The sequence below is a fragment of the Hirsutella rhossiliensis genome, assembly GCF_020360975.1.
Source record: "Hirsutella rhossiliensis strain HR02 chromosome Unknown scaffold00003, whole genome shotgun sequence".
In the NCBI taxonomy this organism is placed as follows: Eukaryota; Fungi; Ascomycota; class Sordariomycetes; order Hypocreales; family Ophiocordycipitaceae; genus Hirsutella; species Hirsutella rhossiliensis.
The window spans coordinates 1,789,123-1,804,767 of NW_025408669.1; the positions used below are offsets into that span (position 1 = coordinate 1,789,123).

At 60.5% G+C, this 15,645-nt stretch overlaps 8 protein-coding genes across 8 annotated transcripts; 5 read left to right on the forward strand and 3 right to left on the reverse strand.

The window, feature by feature from the left end:
- Positions 1-979: 979 nt before the first annotated feature.
- Positions 980-2,609, forward strand: HRG_03077 (putative exo-alpha-sialidase / neuraminidase; the record flags this gene model as incomplete). The annotated part of the gene is made up of 3 exons (XM_044861548.1): positions 980-1,250; positions 1,308-1,565; positions 1,621-2,609. 3 exons carry the CDS (start codon positions 980-982, stop codon positions 2,607-2,609), a joined length of 1,518 nt encoding a protein of 505 aa, XP_044722574.1.
- Positions 2,610-2,797: 188 nt separating this feature from the next.
- On the reverse strand, positions 2,798-3,172 carry HRG_03078 (uncharacterized protein; the record flags this gene model as incomplete). The annotated part of the gene is made up of 2 exons (XM_044861549.1): positions 2,798-2,903; positions 3,045-3,172. 2 exons carry the CDS (start codon positions 3,170-3,172, stop codon positions 2,798-2,800), a joined length of 234 nt encoding a protein of 77 aa, XP_044722575.1.
- Positions 3,173-4,203: 1,031 nt separating this feature from the next.
- On the forward strand, positions 4,204-5,820 carry HRG_03079 (FAD binding domain-containing protein; the record flags this gene model as incomplete). The annotated part of the gene is made up of 2 exons (XM_044861550.1): positions 4,204-5,290; positions 5,336-5,820. 2 exons carry the CDS (start codon positions 4,204-4,206, stop codon positions 5,818-5,820), a joined length of 1,572 nt encoding a protein of 523 aa, XP_044722576.1.
- Positions 5,821-7,424: 1,604 nt separating this feature from the next.
- On the reverse strand, positions 7,425-8,621 carry HRG_03080 (der1-like family domain-containing protein; the record flags this gene model as incomplete). Its single annotated transcript, XM_044861551.1, has 3 exons — positions 7,425-7,883; positions 8,238-8,514; positions 8,572-8,621. 3 exons carry the CDS (start codon positions 8,619-8,621, stop codon positions 7,425-7,427), a joined length of 786 nt encoding a protein of 261 aa, XP_044722577.1.
- A 665-nt stretch (positions 8,622-9,286) lies between these two features.
- On the forward strand, positions 9,287-9,667 carry HRG_03081 (imidazoleglycerol-phosphate dehydratase; the record flags this gene model as incomplete). The annotated part of the gene is made up of 2 exons (XM_044861552.1): positions 9,287-9,456; positions 9,508-9,667. The coding sequence occupies 2 exons, from the start codon at positions 9,287-9,289 to the stop codon at positions 9,665-9,667; spliced, it is 330 nt and encodes a 109-aa protein (XP_044722578.1).
- A 204-nt stretch (positions 9,668-9,871) lies between these two features.
- On the reverse strand, positions 9,872-11,042 carry HRG_03082 (DNA polymerase III, delta subunit domain-containing protein; the record flags this gene model as incomplete). The annotated part of the gene is made up of 3 exons (XM_044861553.1): positions 9,872-10,620; positions 10,677-10,897; positions 10,948-11,042. The coding sequence occupies 3 exons, from the start codon at positions 11,040-11,042 to the stop codon at positions 9,872-9,874; spliced, it is 1,065 nt and encodes a 354-aa protein (XP_044722579.1).
- A 285-nt stretch (positions 11,043-11,327) lies between these two features.
- HRG_03083 (fcf1 domain-containing protein) lies at positions 11,328-11,982 on the forward strand (the record flags this gene model as incomplete). Its single annotated transcript, XM_044861554.1, has 2 exons — positions 11,328-11,363; positions 11,419-11,982. The coding sequence occupies 2 exons, from the start codon at positions 11,328-11,330 to the stop codon at positions 11,980-11,982; spliced, it is 600 nt and encodes a 199-aa protein (XP_044722580.1).
- Positions 11,983-12,312: 330 nt separating this feature from the next.
- HRG_03084 (fungal specific transcription factor domain-containing protein) lies at positions 12,313-15,005 on the forward strand (the record flags this gene model as incomplete). The annotated part of the gene is made up of 6 exons (XM_044861555.1): positions 12,313-12,750; positions 12,829-13,042; positions 13,093-13,124; positions 13,226-14,129; positions 14,208-14,767; positions 14,841-15,005. The coding sequence occupies 6 exons, from the start codon at positions 12,313-12,315 to the stop codon at positions 15,003-15,005; spliced, it is 2,313 nt and encodes a 770-aa protein (XP_044722581.1).
- Positions 15,006-15,645: the final 640 nt, after the last annotated feature.

A 15,645-nucleotide genomic window follows, 5' to 3' on the forward strand; every position in this document is an offset into this window, starting at 1 on the left:
ATCGCTTTTATGCAGACAGAACCAACAGCATATATTCAACCCGGGGTAGCTGGCGGGGATGGAGACGGGGGGAAATGGCGCGTTGGGCTTTCCAGGGCGACGAGGTGGCGGTCACGGGTGAGTCCTCGAGTGGGGGTACCTAGGAATGCCGTAAGTACATTGCGAGGTTACAGCACAGGATGCCCTGCCTCTCGCGGCCAGCGGCCAACAGCCAACCGGCATGCTCGATTACGCGCTCGACAAAGGGGGGACCCGCTCGCGATGCTTCTCATGCACGACGGACCTGCGGAAACCGTGGTCGATGGTGTGGACCGTCGGGACCCTCAGTAGGCGCGCTGGCGGTTATCGACAGCGGAGAGAGCATTGCTGACCTCCACCTCCACGGCTCCCTGACGCCTCCCTGACGCCTCCCTCTCCGCGATACCACTCTACACGCGGCGCGCGGCGCTTCATCGCCTGCCGCTTCCGCCGCTGGCAGATCCCTCCCCGCGCGGCACCGCTATGGCTCATTGGCCCAGCCTTGCAGGGAACTGGCGTCTAAGAGCCCGCCTCTCCAGTCCGGCCCAATGAAGCAGGCCCTTGGTCTTCGATGCCCCGCCAGAATGCTACGCCAGAGGCTGATGCTCCCATACGTCTGGCCGTGTCGGGTGCAAGCAAGAGGCTGAAACGGGCCAAGAGGGCCCTCCGTGGCCCAAGGGATGCTGGCCAAGCCTGCACGCCCTGCTGCGTCCCGTCTGCCCATCCCGCCGACGGCGTCGCACAGGTTGCGTTGGCCCGACACCATATAACATCGCCGCTGCTGCTCTGCAGGCCGGGGCCATGGGGCAAACGTTGAACTCGCCCGGTCGAGCGATTCTGGACCCGGCCTTGCCTCCCGCTGGCGGACTGAGAGCAGCAGGTTCATCGCCATGCGACAGATGTTGGCCGACTTTGCTGCGGACGCCTGCTTCGCCTCAATACATTGCGTTTAATAATCAGCATGGCCCAGTTTGTTCTTTTGTTTGTCCTCTGCCGTGTCGTCGTCGCCCTCCAGGTGACCCCGGGCTCCCCCTGTGCTGCATACTGCCTGGATTCACTCGAGGGAAACGACTTCAAAGCATCGGATTCAACGACCAACCCGGCAGACGTTAGCTGCAGAGACGCCAACTATGTGACGACGGACAGCGGCATCAAGTTTAGGGAATGCGTAGACTGCCTGCAGACGAGCACCAAATTTGCAGAGGGGGAGTCCGATGTCAAGTGGTACATCTGTGAGTTCTCCTTGAGCCTTTGGCACTTGGCCGGGACTGACAGCTCGTCATGGCTAGACAATCTGCGATATGCCATCAGCGCCTGTCTCTTTTCCTCGCCTGCGGCGCCGCCCAACAAGACGGCCGACTCGCCATGTGGCGTAGACAAGGCGTGTCGGCCTCTCAAGGGAGCTCTGACGAGTGACGACCTACAGCCGGCTCCGCAAACTTCGCAGGACTACTGCACTGCCGACCACGGTGCCTTCAAAAGGTCGAACCTGTCGCCCTGTACCAAGTGCCTTCGGGCTACCGAGGGCGAGGCGTACCTCTCGAATTGTGCGTCGCTCCTCACTCACATCCCGCAGCTTTGGCTCCAACTGACCCGTCTCAGTCCTGGTTGCCCTCGAGGCCGGTTGCGCCCAAAACCCGGCTGATGGCCAAGTTTTGGGCCTGAGCAGCAGCCTCTTCACCGCAGATGCCGTCAGCGCCGTCAACCCTCCGACCAGCAATCAGGACGACAAAAAGGGGCAGCCCGGCCTCACGGGCAGTGCCATCGCCGGCATCGTCATTGGCGTCGTCCTCCTTTTTGTATTTGCCGCCGCCCTGTTTATTGTATACTGGCGTCGCCAGGAAGCTTTGGATAGCGAGGATAGCGACGACGAGGCCAAGGGGCTCCCAGGTCCCAATTACCCGCACCTACCCGGCAGCAACACGGGAACAACCCGAGTGTTTCGTCGAGGTGATGCTGGACAGGCCTTCGGTGGGAAAGCGTCGCACTTTACTTCGTCTGGCGAATACTACGACCACATGCGTGCGCAAGGCCAATCCGGCCGAACCGTATACGCATCGGATTTTACCATCAATGCACCAGGCTCCCACAGCGCGATACCTACGCATTACGCATACATTCCAGGGACGAGCTCGCGCGCGGCGAGCCGAGCAAGCCCGGGCCGGGTGCCGTCACCACCTGCCTCCATCAACCGCCCCGAGAAGACCAACAGACCAGACACGTTCGCCATTCAGGCCTATCTCACCGCAGCAGAAGACTCGAGCCGGCTCGCTGCTTCGTCAGCCCCTCCCGCTCCGAGGCCCAAGGCGCCGGCTGCTCACGGCTTCAGAATTCCTCTTGCGTCTTTGCCGAAACTGGGGATACCGAAAAAGCCCATGCTTCGGCACAGGGCAGCAGAGACGCCGACGCCCGGCGGGCTGCACCGGGGGGTCGAACTGCAAATATCAGAACCAGTCATGGGAGACGACAGCAGGTTCAGCGAGCCAGCCACGGTGAACACGGCAGCGAAACAGCAAAAGGCCGGGCACTGCGAGGACGGGTACGTCGAGGTGCCCCTACGAAGTGGCAAGAGTACCCTATATGGGTTTTGAGGGAACTGGGCAAGCGGGAGATGATGTGGCATTCCTCGGCTAGGAGAAGGGGTTCGGGGCACTTTCAAATCAAGCAAGGCAGGGAAGGGAGTTTTGGAAGAGTTGGAGGCTCTTGGTTGTTGCAAGCTGATTCCGCTAATGATGCCCTTGGGAGCATCAATGGACTTTTACTCCACTCCTCTTCCACCCTATTCCCCTCCTGTCTTGCTTGTGGCGTTGGGTCCAACATCAGGAAGGTCGGTCGAGTTGTTGACGTGGTTCCATCCAAACCAGGCAGTGCGAGACTTGTCGTGGCTAGGGGACAGTATAAGCGGGGGAAGGTGCAGGAGATCTGCATGAGTCGCCGCCGACACCAGACGCACGAGGCCGGGGAAGGGCAGGGGCCGACGAGAGGGGAGCAATATGCCGAGGGGTTGGAGATGCGGCCGAGCTTACTTGAAGAGGGTCAAGATGCCTGCGTCCTCGTCGGCGCGGTAGCCCCACGAGGCAGTAAAGTTGCTGCCGACGCAGGGCTGGTTGCTAAATGAAGCCTCGTGGGCGTGGTCGGGGACGTGGACCAGCATGTAGCACCACTCCGGCTCGCAGCCTTGGCTGGTGATGTGGAAGCCTAGCCATACTCTATTGTCGGCCGGTATTTCTACATGGAGTAATAAATGAAGGAGAAGAGGTGTGTTAATGGATGTATTCACGTCTGTGCTCTTGCTGCTATATGAAACACTGAATCGACGGGATATGCGGAGGCAAAGTGGGCGGGCTTGCCTCGAAACACTTCCTTGAGCGTCCAATTCGGGGCGCCATCTAGCGGCTGCTTCTCGGCCGAGGCAGGAGAGACGAAGGAGCTTAGTCGCCGGCCGATGGAGATGGACAGGCAGAGATGCGGCAGGGAGCCGAGGCAGAGGGCGGCGAGAAGCTTCATCAGGGCTATATGGTGAATTTGACGTGTACTTTGTCCTTGGTTCTGGCCTACTGTTTGGTCAAGGGACGTGCATTTATTATAGAAGGTCCAGAAACGATTCGCCTCTCGTCATCGTGGCCATGGCTTAAGACCAAGGGCCACGGCGGCGGCACCATTGCCGTTGCACGACACGGCCTAATGGCAAACGATTGTTGCTTTGAGCGGGCAAGAGGGAGCGGCAGAGGAACGAGACGCAAGCGAATTCACCGGTGGGCATGTCATGGACGGCCAAGCAACGCGGGTGCTACACGAGCTGCCACCGACAAGCAAACCCGTCACGACCCTGACCTGTCGGGCGAGCTTGTTGGCGAAGCCGGAGACTCGTTGTCCAGGGATGCAAGGTCGCACGCGGTCATGAGCCCGCCGTGTCGTTGCTCGTGGACCCGGGGATTGTACGTGGGGATCCGACCGTTGGGACTTGTCTAGAGACTGGCAAACTGGGAGAAGCGATTCGTCAAAACCCAGTTTCTTCTTGGCATGGTCGAGCGTGAAAATCCAGACAATGGCATCATGTGAGCTTGGGACGGAAACTCGGCTGTATAGGCGGCTGGCGTCGAGGTCACGTGGTCACCCACACTAGAGCAGCTAGTCCAGGGTCCCGCCGCAGCTCCAGCACCAACAGGCCTATGACCCCCCGCAATGCAACGACATCGCGAGATCGTCAATGACATCGCCGCCTCGGTGCGCGCCCTGTTCGACCGCGGCGAGCCGTACCGCATCGCCCATGGCTCCACCAACAGCACCCGCCCGCGGCCGGGCAGGGCCCAGGCCGCCTTTGTCGACATCAGCGCCCTCTCGCACGTGGTCGCCGTCGACGCCGCAGCCCGCACCGCCCTCGTCGAGGCCAACGTCCCCATGGACCGCCTGGTCGAGGCCACCCTGCGCCACGGCCTCGTGCCCCCCGTCGTCATGGAGTTCCCCGGCATCACCGCCGGCGGCGGCTTTGCCGGCACCGCGGGCGAGAGCAGCTCCTTCCGCCACGGCTTCTTCGACGAGTGTGTCAACTTTGTCGAGATGGTCCTCGGCAACGGCGACGTGGTGCGCGCCGCGCCCGACGAGCGTCCCGATCTCTTCCGCGGCGCCGCGGGCGCTCTGGGCACCCTCGGCATCGTCACCATGATGGAGCTGCGCCTCGTCGAGGCCAAGCGCTGGGTCAAGACGACGTACCACCGCACCACCGCCGTCGCCCACACCCTCGCCAAGCTCCGCGCCGAGACCGGCGACCCGGCCAACCACTACGTCGACGGCATCCTCTTCTCCCCCAACCACGGCGTAGTCGTCTCCGGCTCCATGACCGACGACAAGCCGGCCGACGTCGCCCCGCAAACCTTTAGCAGGGCCAAGGACCCGTGGTTCTACCTCCACGCCCGCGCCAAGACGGAGCACCCGTCGACCACGGCCACCGACTACATCCCCCTCGCAGAGTACCTCTTCCGTTACGACCGCGGTGGCTTCTGGGTCGGCGAGGGCGCCTTTTCCATCTTCAAGCTCCCTTTCAACCGCTTCTTCCGCTGGCTCCTCGACGACCTCCTGCACACACGCATGCTCTACCGCGCGCGCCACGCCAGCGGCACCGCCTCGTCCTCTTTCGTAATTCAGGACCTCGCCCTGCCCTACGCCACGGCCGGTGAGTTTGTCGACTACACGGCCAGCAACTTCGGCATCTGGCCCCTTTGGCTGTGTCCCCTCAAGCACACACTCTTGCCCACCTTTCACCCCAACACGGGCGCGACCGAGGAGCCCACGACTACTACTACTACCACGTCTACAGCCTCCACTTGCACCGGCTCTTATTCCACCGCGGCGCCCTCTCCCACCGCGGCGCCCGACCAAGTGGTCAGCATTGGCCTCTGGGGCTGGGGTCCCCTTGAGCACGACGCCTTCGTCGCGGCCAACCGCGCCCTCGAGAACAAGCTGGCGCAACTGGGCGGGCGCAAGTGGCTCTACGCGCAGACCTTTTACTCCGAGGACGAGTTCTGGGGCGTCTACGCCGGCTTCCGCGGCCTGTACACGGCCCTGCGCGAAAAGTACCACGCCACCACGCTGCCGACCATGTACGACAAGGTGTGCCCCGAAGCACGCCGGCAGCCCCGCCGCCGGTCGCCGGCGTGGCTTGCCATCACGCGGCCCGTCAAGGGCGTGTATGGCATCTGGAAGGGCATCTTGAGCGGTGACCATAAAATGCACCGAAATGCCGAGTGGAAGTACGTGGCGGACAGCTCGCCAAGGGGCGCCGAGAAGGCTCATCAAGCATAAAGATGGCCGCGGGGGCATCTCTTCAGGGTTGATGCCTCGAGCGGTATTTATCCCGAGACGACAAGCAAAGATCTGTCAGTATAGAGAGAAGCGAGAGCCAAGGTGGAGGCCAGACATTTACCCTCAATTGCATCGACGAGAAAACACTGGCCGGCACTGCTATCTACTTAATACATATACCGGGCCCTCCCTGACAAGAGCCTAGCAAACGTTCCATCTGCTTCACCACTAAAACAATCTCCGCGAACTCACTTCTCTCCTGGCTCCATTCTCCATTCTTCTCTTTCACCCCATGTTCCTAGCCAGGCAGCGAAACAAGCCCCCAAGTCCTGCGAGTCGTGCCGTCAGATTTCTCCAGTCTTTTCATACATATAATCCGTGCCAAACACATCGACTAGCTGCCGTGGGGCTAGATCTGCCACGTCTGCCGTCCAGACCCAACGGCAGCGGCCGACGTCGTGGATCGTGGTCCTCCAGCCCTGCCACTGCGCGCCGGCCCATCCAAAGCCCCTCCTCGCAAGGCTCTCGTCGGGCACCACACGATGTCGTGCGTATCTCGTGAATACGGATCCCGCCCTGGGCAGGTCGAGCTATAGGTGGCGTCCCATTACCCTATCTACCCATCTTTTATTTGCTAGACGTGGTCGTGCTGCCTGCCGGGCCCAAACAAAACGGACATCTTGTCGTCCGTAATGTCCGATGTGATCTCACATGTTCTCGCCCATTTACCCAACCGTCTCTCCTCCTCCGCCGTCCTGTCCCATCGTGTTGTTCCAGCTTGACAAGAACCTCTCCGATTAAACACCTCTCGCTCACCTTTTTTTCCTCGAACAACAAGTCATATAACCCTCCCGGCATCACGAGGTTGACGAAACGTTGTCGTCTTCGATACAGGCGACGGCACAAAAACTCCGTGCTACTACTGCCTCTATGCCAGACAGGCGCAGTGGAGAGAGTGAATAAGAGACGGCACTTTCCAGTCTCTTTTTGCTGGAGCTGGAGGTATACACATGGTTCGTCGTCGTCCAGATGTATGTGCCGCCCCTTGAGCTGGATCCTTGCCGTCTCCTTGCTCGTACACGGCATTCGAGCAGAGGGCAGAGTCATGGCTCAGCCAAGCGAAGACACAAGGCCCAGCCCCGCCGCCCTCGGCGAGGTTCCTGGGGAAATAATACTCACTCCCCGGTCCTCCCGCTTCGTCAACTGCTCCCGATAACTCGTGGACGGGCGTCCGCTATGCCAAGAGGGATTCCGATCTCAAGTCTCTGCGGAGCGTATAGGACGACCTCTTCGCATGCCAGGGGCACGGGAGAATACTAGCAATCATGTGCCTTTCGAGCCTGGCGCTGGGGTGTACATGTTCGTCCGCAACATGTATAGCAAGGACAGGCAGGGCCGGTTCTTTTCGGAATACTTCGTGCGATTTATAAACAGCCGTTCATCGTGCAGGTTGTGACTGAAGGCGGCTTTTCGTGTTAGGGACACCAAACCAAAAATGTTTACTTTAGAGACCAACGGTCAGGGCCAAGATTGAATATTTATTCCTTTCTATAAGCAAACTCCCTTGTGCTGCAACGACTTAGAGTACATGATGCCCTTGCGCTTCAACCCAGACGACGCCCAGGGCCTCTAGTGCGCCAAGAGTCTGGCAGAGGCCCTCTCGAGGCACCGGTGCCTTGCCCGGATGCGTGGTCTGCTGTCTGAATGCCAGCCGCTGCCGCCACGCTTGTCTGCATCGTCCCGGCAGCCCGCAGCACCGTGGTCAAGAAGGCGGGCGTGGGGATGAGGTTCCTGCCCCCGCCGTACTCGGGCCAGACTCGCGTGAGAAACTCGTACAAGTGGGCGGCGAGTAAGCCCTGGATCTGCAGAATCATGTTCATGACACCGCCGGGGAAGAGCAGGTTGAAGAGGATCATGGCGTAGGGAGTCAGCTGTGCGGGGATGCTGATGAACATGTAGCTGACTTTGCCTCCCCGCTGGTCCTGGGTCACGGTATAGCACATGGCGAGGATCAGTGCCTGGAGGAAGGTGACGAAGCCGAAGTTGGTGAAGTAGTTGATGGTCTGAAGCCGACGTCAGCCTCCAAACTCTCGTCTACGGCGCGTCACACAAAGCTGGGGAGCTTGGGGGGGAGAAATGTAGGGAGCTAAAAAAAAACCACCCGAGTGAATAGAGTCTCACACGAGCCATCCATAAGACATCCCACCATGCCTACACCGCAGACCAGCCCTTGCGAATGACGGGCTGGGCCGAAGTGTAGGGGTAATCTTCCTCAGTTCCAGGAACCGTGATAGTAGTAGAGGCATAGCACTATCCGGGCAGATATATGAGGGGTATTTTGTGCGGTTGATCAAGGTGCCAAAATGGCCAGAGGCAAGGGCAAGCGCAGGCAGGCAAGGCAACAGTCGGAAGCTTACCATGATTGTTCCGCCGACGAATATGAGGTACCAGGCCAGGTCCTCCCGCCGGGAAAATCGAGGATTGCCAACCTCGAGCTGGCTCAAGTACGAGTAGAGGAAGTATGTGTCAAACAGCAGGCCCAGCGCGGGTCCTGTGAGCAGAAACGCCGTGCCGAAGCGCCATATCTGGGGCGGAATCATCCACAGGAAGCGCGGGTAGAAGACGAACCACCAGCCCGGAAGCAGCCCGACATGGACGCCAACAGACAGGACAAAGGCGGCCGTCGCGACAGTCCTGCGAAGCAAAGCATCAGTCGAGGCATCCTCGAGCGAGAACAGGAGCCATGCTCACCTGGACAACGGTGGCAGCTGCCAGTAACTCTCGAGCGATAGGTCCGCCATGACGGGCAACGGTTTTGCTGCTCAGAAGAGGCCACGAAGCGAACGGCTGTGTACAAGTGTTTGACGCAGCTACGTTTGACGGGCGAAACGACAAGCAGAAGCCCCAAGGTAGTAGCTTCAACGGCAAGTTGAGACTAGCGCACCACAGGCGACGACACCAGGCAGCGAGACTGGCGTGGTCTCGGATGGTGCTGTCGTGTCATCTTCGGGTCCAGCCACGCGGTTTTGGGAAAGGAAGAATTCTGTCGTTCTCGGTTAGCTGGGCAGATATTTCTTGTAGCTCCGGCACGACTCCGTTATTCCACTAAGGGGGGGTTAGGTGTCCTTATATCGGGGTACGGAGTACATCGTACTGTGGGGCGTGTTGCTTCTCTGCTCGTTGAAGGCTGCCTACCCTGTACACACCCTGGCCTGGCTTCACCTTCACCATGGCAGGAAGACGAGGCGTTGAGATGGGACGATCTTGGCTTGTAGATCTCAGCATTAGCTTCACTCTCCGAGGCTCGCTTTAAGTATCCATATCAGGATGTGAAGAGCAAAAGGTTGGGCTTGGGTCAATCAAATAACAACGTCAATATGCGGCCCCTCTCTTGACCATCACTCTGCCTCACCACCCACTCAATCTTAGACGACGCATCATCACCAAGCGCGAGGCGCACGCCAACATGCGCATCCACGACGGGCTGAAAAGCGACGAGGCAGACAACGCCGCCTGGGAAGCTGGCAAAGGCGCCATCATCGGGGCCGCAAAATGGGGCGCCGGAGCGGCCGTGCTAGGCGCCATCGGTTACGTCTGGTCGCCCATATACCGCGCAACCACGATCCAGTTCAAAGTGTGAGGCTGCGTCCCCGTCCATGCCCGCGCGCTGCTCATCCTTGCCCGCAGATACATTCAGATGTCCGGCATGGTGCTCGGGGGCATGATTGAGGCGGACTGGCGGTTGAGGCAGTATGAGTACCAGATGAGGATGCAGAGGCGTTGGCTCCGCGAAAAGGCAAAGTGGGATCGGTACGAAGCAGAATTCTCCAACAAGAATGACAAATAAGGCCTTTGATGATAAAGCATCTTCCATTCTCTACCTACCTGGCATCAATCATCACCGTTGTCGAGCAACGCGTAAAGTCAACGGCACATTCCCACCACACGACGCCTCACAGTAGATGGTTCACCGCCTGGAAAAGGACATTTCCGACTCCGACGCCCCCAAAACATGATGCAGCAAACAGTGTCCCGTTTTCGAGCTCCCGCCTCATTTCGCTGGCGCAACGAACCGCTTCGGATCCATGTTGATCTTGCACAGGCGGGCAACGCAGCCGCTCAGCTGCAGAAGCGTCTGGACGCCCTCCAAGATCTTCATGTGCGTGAAGCCAATCTCCTTGATGAACTCAAGCTTGGAATGCTCGCTCAAGGTCGGGATCGTCTTGGTCACCCGGAACATGGTGCTGATGATGTCGTGGCTCGAGTAGCCCAGGCCCCACAGCTCCCGCAGAATGTCGAGCGCCGAGTCGACGCTGCCCTCGTAGCATGCCTTGAGCATGGCCTGCACCTTGATGGGATGCGGCGAGTCGACCACCTTGAAGACGTTGTCGCCCGACACGAAGCCAAAGCCGGCGTAGGTGGACTGCAGGTTGTTGATGGCCTGCCGCATGTCGCCCTCGGCGCTGAAGACGAGAGCCGCGAGGCCGTCGTCGCTGTACTCGACCTTTTCCGCCTCAATGATCTGCATCAACCGCTTGACGACTTGCGCATCGGTGAGCTTGGCGTACCGGAGGATGGCGCATCGGGACTGAAGAGGCTCGATGATCTTGTTGGACTGGTTGCAGGCAAAGGCGAATCGCGTAGTGTTGGAGTAGATTTCCATGGTCCGCCGAAGCGCTTGCTGCGCGCCCGACGTCATGCTGTCGGCTTCGTCGAGGATGACGAGCTTGTGCCTGCCCGGCGGCAGCGTCACCTTTTTCTGCGCAAAGCCCTTGATTCGGTTGCGGACGACATCGATGCCTGGAGTCGAGAGTGAGCAGGATATCGTCGAGATGGCCTTGGGGTCTCGGCCTTACCGCGCTCGTCGCTGGCGTTGAGCTCCAAGACGGCCTCCTTGTACGACCCGCCCAGCAGCTGCCGAGCCAGACACAGCACACTCGTCGTCTTTCCTATGCCCGGCATGCCCGAGATGATGACATGGGGCATGTTTCCTTCTCTGGATATGATCTTGAGGCGCTCAATCGTTTCCGTGTTGCCGACGACGTCGTCGAGAAAGACGGGGCGGTACTTTTCCACCCTGGGCGAGCTGTCAGCTCTTGTCCTCTGCTTCATGCCGGCATCTCTCACCATGGCAGCTCGTGGTTCGGCGAGCCATTGGAGGAGGCGGCTTTGGATGCCGCGGTCGAGGACTCGCCCTTTTCCTCAGCTCTTGCGGGGGGCATTTTCGACGTGGTTTCGCTGATGGTATTTCGAAAATCACTTTACGCGACCTCGAGAGACGCGTCTTGGTGGGCGGAGTGGCCCGTGCACTGTACCGGGTACAAGGCGCCCCACCGCCCTGGCTTATCGCGGGTCCCAAATTCTTTTGCTTCCTCAATTCTGCAATCTTCTACCAAAACGAACCGACCCGACGCGGAATCCCGCCCACAACTAAAGACAGCGCGCGCATTGTCCCCGAAAAGCTCAAATCAACTCCCCAGAGCTAAGACAACTCCACCGCCGGCGCAATGGGTGTCGCCAAAAAAACCAGAAAGTTTGGGCAGGTGAGCAAGACTTATCGATAAGCGCCGGAATGACCCTGATCCTCTGGACTCGCAGGTCAAGCGCATGATCGGACAGCGCGACGCCAGACTCAAGGCCAACAAGGAAAAGGCCGAGCTCGAGGCCAAGGCCAAGGCCAAGAAGCAGACGCCCAGCGGCGAGCTCGTCCGCGAGGCCCCCCAGATGCCCAGCAACATGTTCTTCCAGCACAACACGGCCCTCGTGCCCCCATACAACGTCCTCGTCGACACAAATTTCCTCAGCCACACAGTCCAGCGCAAGCTCTCGCTCCTCGAGTCCATGATGGACTGCCTGTACGCAAAGTGCAACCCCATCATCACCTCGTGCTGCATGGCCGAGCTCGAGAAGCTCGGCCCCAAGTACCGCCTGGCCTTGCGCGTCGCCAGGGACGAGCGCTGGCAGCGCCTCGAGTGCGACCACAAGGGCGTATATGCCGACGACTGCCTCGTCGACAGGGTCACCAAGAACCGCATCTACATTGTCGGCACAAACGACAAGGCCCTGAAGCAGCGGTTACGCAAGATTCCCGGTGTCCCGCTCATGAGCGTCGCGAGGGGGAAATATGTCATTGAGAGGCTGCCGGGGGCTCCGGATTCATAGAGGAGCTGGGCCACGGAGACGTTGTTCTGGAATCAGCTGTGGCGACGGCCTTTACTTCCTTTTAACAGCTCGTCATGGTATGGAGTTGGGGTATATAAGGCGCTGATGATGGCAGTATTATGCCCAAGTTATAGAACTAGGGTCTTTGGGACTTACTAAGTAGGGCAGCTAAGGATTGGATTGCCGTCTGTAACCGTACATCGTCGACGTCTCCACGTTAACGGTTCCGCCAAGGCATCAAAAACCTTCTTACATTGCTCCCACGTTCTGCCCGGCTCACATGCGGCCGACCTTTAATTCAGCAACGGGCCAATTCGGAAACATCATCCGATGGAAGCCTCGCGCCCCCATTCCGCGCTCGACCCCAGCCCAGGCGACGACCCATCTCCCTCCCACCCAGCGCAGCGCCAGAGACGCATCCGCGCGCTGCTCTCGTGCGGACCCTGCCGCGCCTCAAAGCTCAAATGCGACCGCGTGCAGCCCTGCGGCCAGTGCGCCCGAAGGGACCGCCTCGACCTGTGCGTGTACGCGCCCAAGCCCGCCGCCAGGAAGACCAAGCCGCCGCCAAGGGGGATGTCGTCGCGGCTGCAGCGCCTCGAGGGCATGGTACGCAGCATCATGGACGCGGGCGGGCCCGGCGCCAGCGGCGAGAGTGAGGCCCGGGAGCGGGACGGCCAGGGGAGCGAGGCGCCGCCGCCGGTCAGGGGCCATGTCGTGAGGGGGACGACGTACGTGGGCGCGACGCATTGCATGGCTATGCTCGAGGATGTGCGTTGGTAACCCCTACTCTGTGTGGAGCGAGACCCCTTTGCCAACTGATGGGTGTTTGGCTGACAGGGCATGTAGATTGAGGATCTAAAGTCATATTTTGCCGATGCCGAGGATGACAACGATGATGGAAACTCTCCCCCGGATGACGAGCTCCTCGACGCACCAGAGATGCTGATCTGGTCAAGGACAGGACCAGCAAGCAGGGACGAGCTGCTCGCCCAGCTGCCGGAACGCCAGGTGGCCGATCGACTCATCACGAGATACTTTGCGTCCATGAGCCCTTCCCAACGTACAATGCCCGACACAAGGCATGTCTACGCAGAGACTAACGGCGCGCAGATGTCATCCACCGTCCGACCTTTGCGAGAGCCGTAAGCCACCGCCCGCCTTCCTTGTGCTCCGGGGGAACGGCCTGGCCGCAGCAGCATCATGCCAGGCACCGCACGACCAAAACTGACAAGCCTCCATCCAGTACGCCCGCTTCTGGCAAGACGCCTCGTCTGCCTCGCTGCACTGGATCGCCCAGCTCTTCATGGTCCTCGCCCTCGGCGTCCTCTTCAACAGCTTCTCGGCGCCCCACGAGGTCGAGACCGACTCCCCGGCTCCCATCCACGAGTGCATCAGGCGATACCGCTCCTGCGCCGGCTGGGCCCTCATCTGGGGCAAGTACACGCAGCCCACGGCCGCCACCCTCCCGGCCTTTTTGCTCTACGTCGAGGCCCACTTCCTCCTCAACCGCGCCGGCCAGATGAACTGTTACGTGCTGTCGGGCGTGTGCATCCGCCTCATGCTCAAGATGGGCCTGCACCGGGACCCGGCCAAGCTGACGGGCATCTCGCCGTTTGAGGGCGAGATGAGGCGCCGGATGTGGAACATGGCCATCCAGATCGAGTCGCTTGTCGCCTTCCACATGGGCCTGCCGAGCATGCTCCAGGGCGTCGAGACGGACACGGCCATGCCGCGGAACCTGCAAGACGACGACTTCGACGAGGACTCGACTGCACTGCCTGCCGGACGGCCCTGGACCGACTACACGCACATGACGTACCCGATCCACAAGACGAGGATCCTCCGCGTCTTTGGCCGAATTGCGCGGCAAGCGCACGCTCTCACCCCCCCGAGCTACGCCGAGGTCATGGAGCTGGACCGCCTCTTGCAGGAGGCGTGGGGAGAGCTGCCGACCTACATGCAAGCGCGGCCGCTGGACGAGTGCGTGGGTGATGCTCCGACTCTCATCATGCAGCGCTTCGGCCTCGCCGCCCTCTTCGACAAGTGCCGCTGCGTCCTCCACCGACGCTACCTGGCGGAGCCGGTCCCGAACCACGAGCACGACTATTCTCGGCAACAGTGCTTGGAGGGTGCCATGACGCTGCTCGGTAACCAGTACACCATCTGGAAAGCATGCAGGCCGGGCAACGTGCTGAGCCACAACGGGTGGTTCGTGTCCTCGCTAGCCATACACGACTACTTGCTCGCTGCCATCATTGTCTACCTCGTCATCCAGAGCATGGAGCACTCCTCGGGCCGGGACGACTGGATGGGCCGGCAGGGCGTGTCTCTGACGAGGGAGGGGCTGACAAGCATGATCAGGCGGTCGCACGCCGTCTGGTCCGCGGCGGCCACGGATAGCGGGGAACTGAGGAAGACGGCCGATACCTTGGCCATCATATTGACCAAGTTGGGGTCGCCAGTCGACACCAACGCGGCCGTCGCGGGGACCACGTTGAGTCCGTCAACAGTCGGCTCCGGCTACGAAGTGTCCGTGAACTGGCCCTCGGTGATATCAAAGCCATCGACCATGGCTTCGAGTAACGGGTCGGGGCTTCTGTCTAGTCTCGGGCTCGACTATGAGACGAATCGGTCTGGAATTGGTTCAGGATGGCAGTTGGTTAACGAAACAGCTGGGTCCGGACTGACCCCGAACCACTCCTTGGGAATGGACTCGACTGGAGAAGTCATGCCGAGCACGCTGGACTTCGATGCGTCCTGGATGTCGGCAGACAGCATGGATTGGGTAGGTGCACCTTGTGCAACCGAAACCAGAGCTGGTTCCCCATGGAGGCACTGTTCGCTGACACCGATGCCAGCGTTATCTCGACATCTCCCTGGCACACAGTCACACGGCCGGTACGACGACGGGGTCCGGGCCGACCTGGATCGAGAGATTGCCATTGGACGACCTGGAGGCCATGGGTCCGGCGACATGGCATCACTGTCCGCCCGGGGACGGCAGGCCGCATCAGCAGGGCTAGCCCAGTTGATAATTGATTCCGTGATTCGGAGGAGAGGGCCATCCTCCCCCGGAGCCGAGGACCAAATGTTCGTGACGGGCGATGGTCTCTATCTGCAGGAGTCAGGGGCTCGGGAAAATCGCACGGCGCCCAGGTCGACTCCTGGATTGCGTCTTTGGGGGCCCTTTTTCGTTGTTCCTGTTTTGCCAGCTTTCTCGGAAAAGTCGCCGTGGCTGGATTGCCGCTTATCTTTACCCCCTCCCTCGCCCTGCAGCTGAAACAACCCCGGCGATCTACGTGACATGCCGTAGATGTCGGTGAGAGGTGAGAGGTCAACCGGGGCCGGCCTGCATCGTGAACACGGTTCGTGATACAAGACAGAAGATGGCATCATTTCGCACCAGTTGCGGGTCGGCCGGGCTGCCCTGCCCTTCTGTTATCGGGCCAGTCCCACACGACGGCTCTCATCTCGAACGGGTAGGTCGGACAGAGCGGGCAGCGGGCAGCGACGCGAGGCCGCTTCGTGGCAGGCGGAGGAGGCGCAGGAGGAGAACCGACCGAAACAGGTGCGAGAACCGGAGCCAACCAACCGCCCGCGCCCGCGTCGTAAAAGGTCCGACGCTTTGCTTTTGGCTGTGCCTAGGGACCGGCCGGCGGGGAG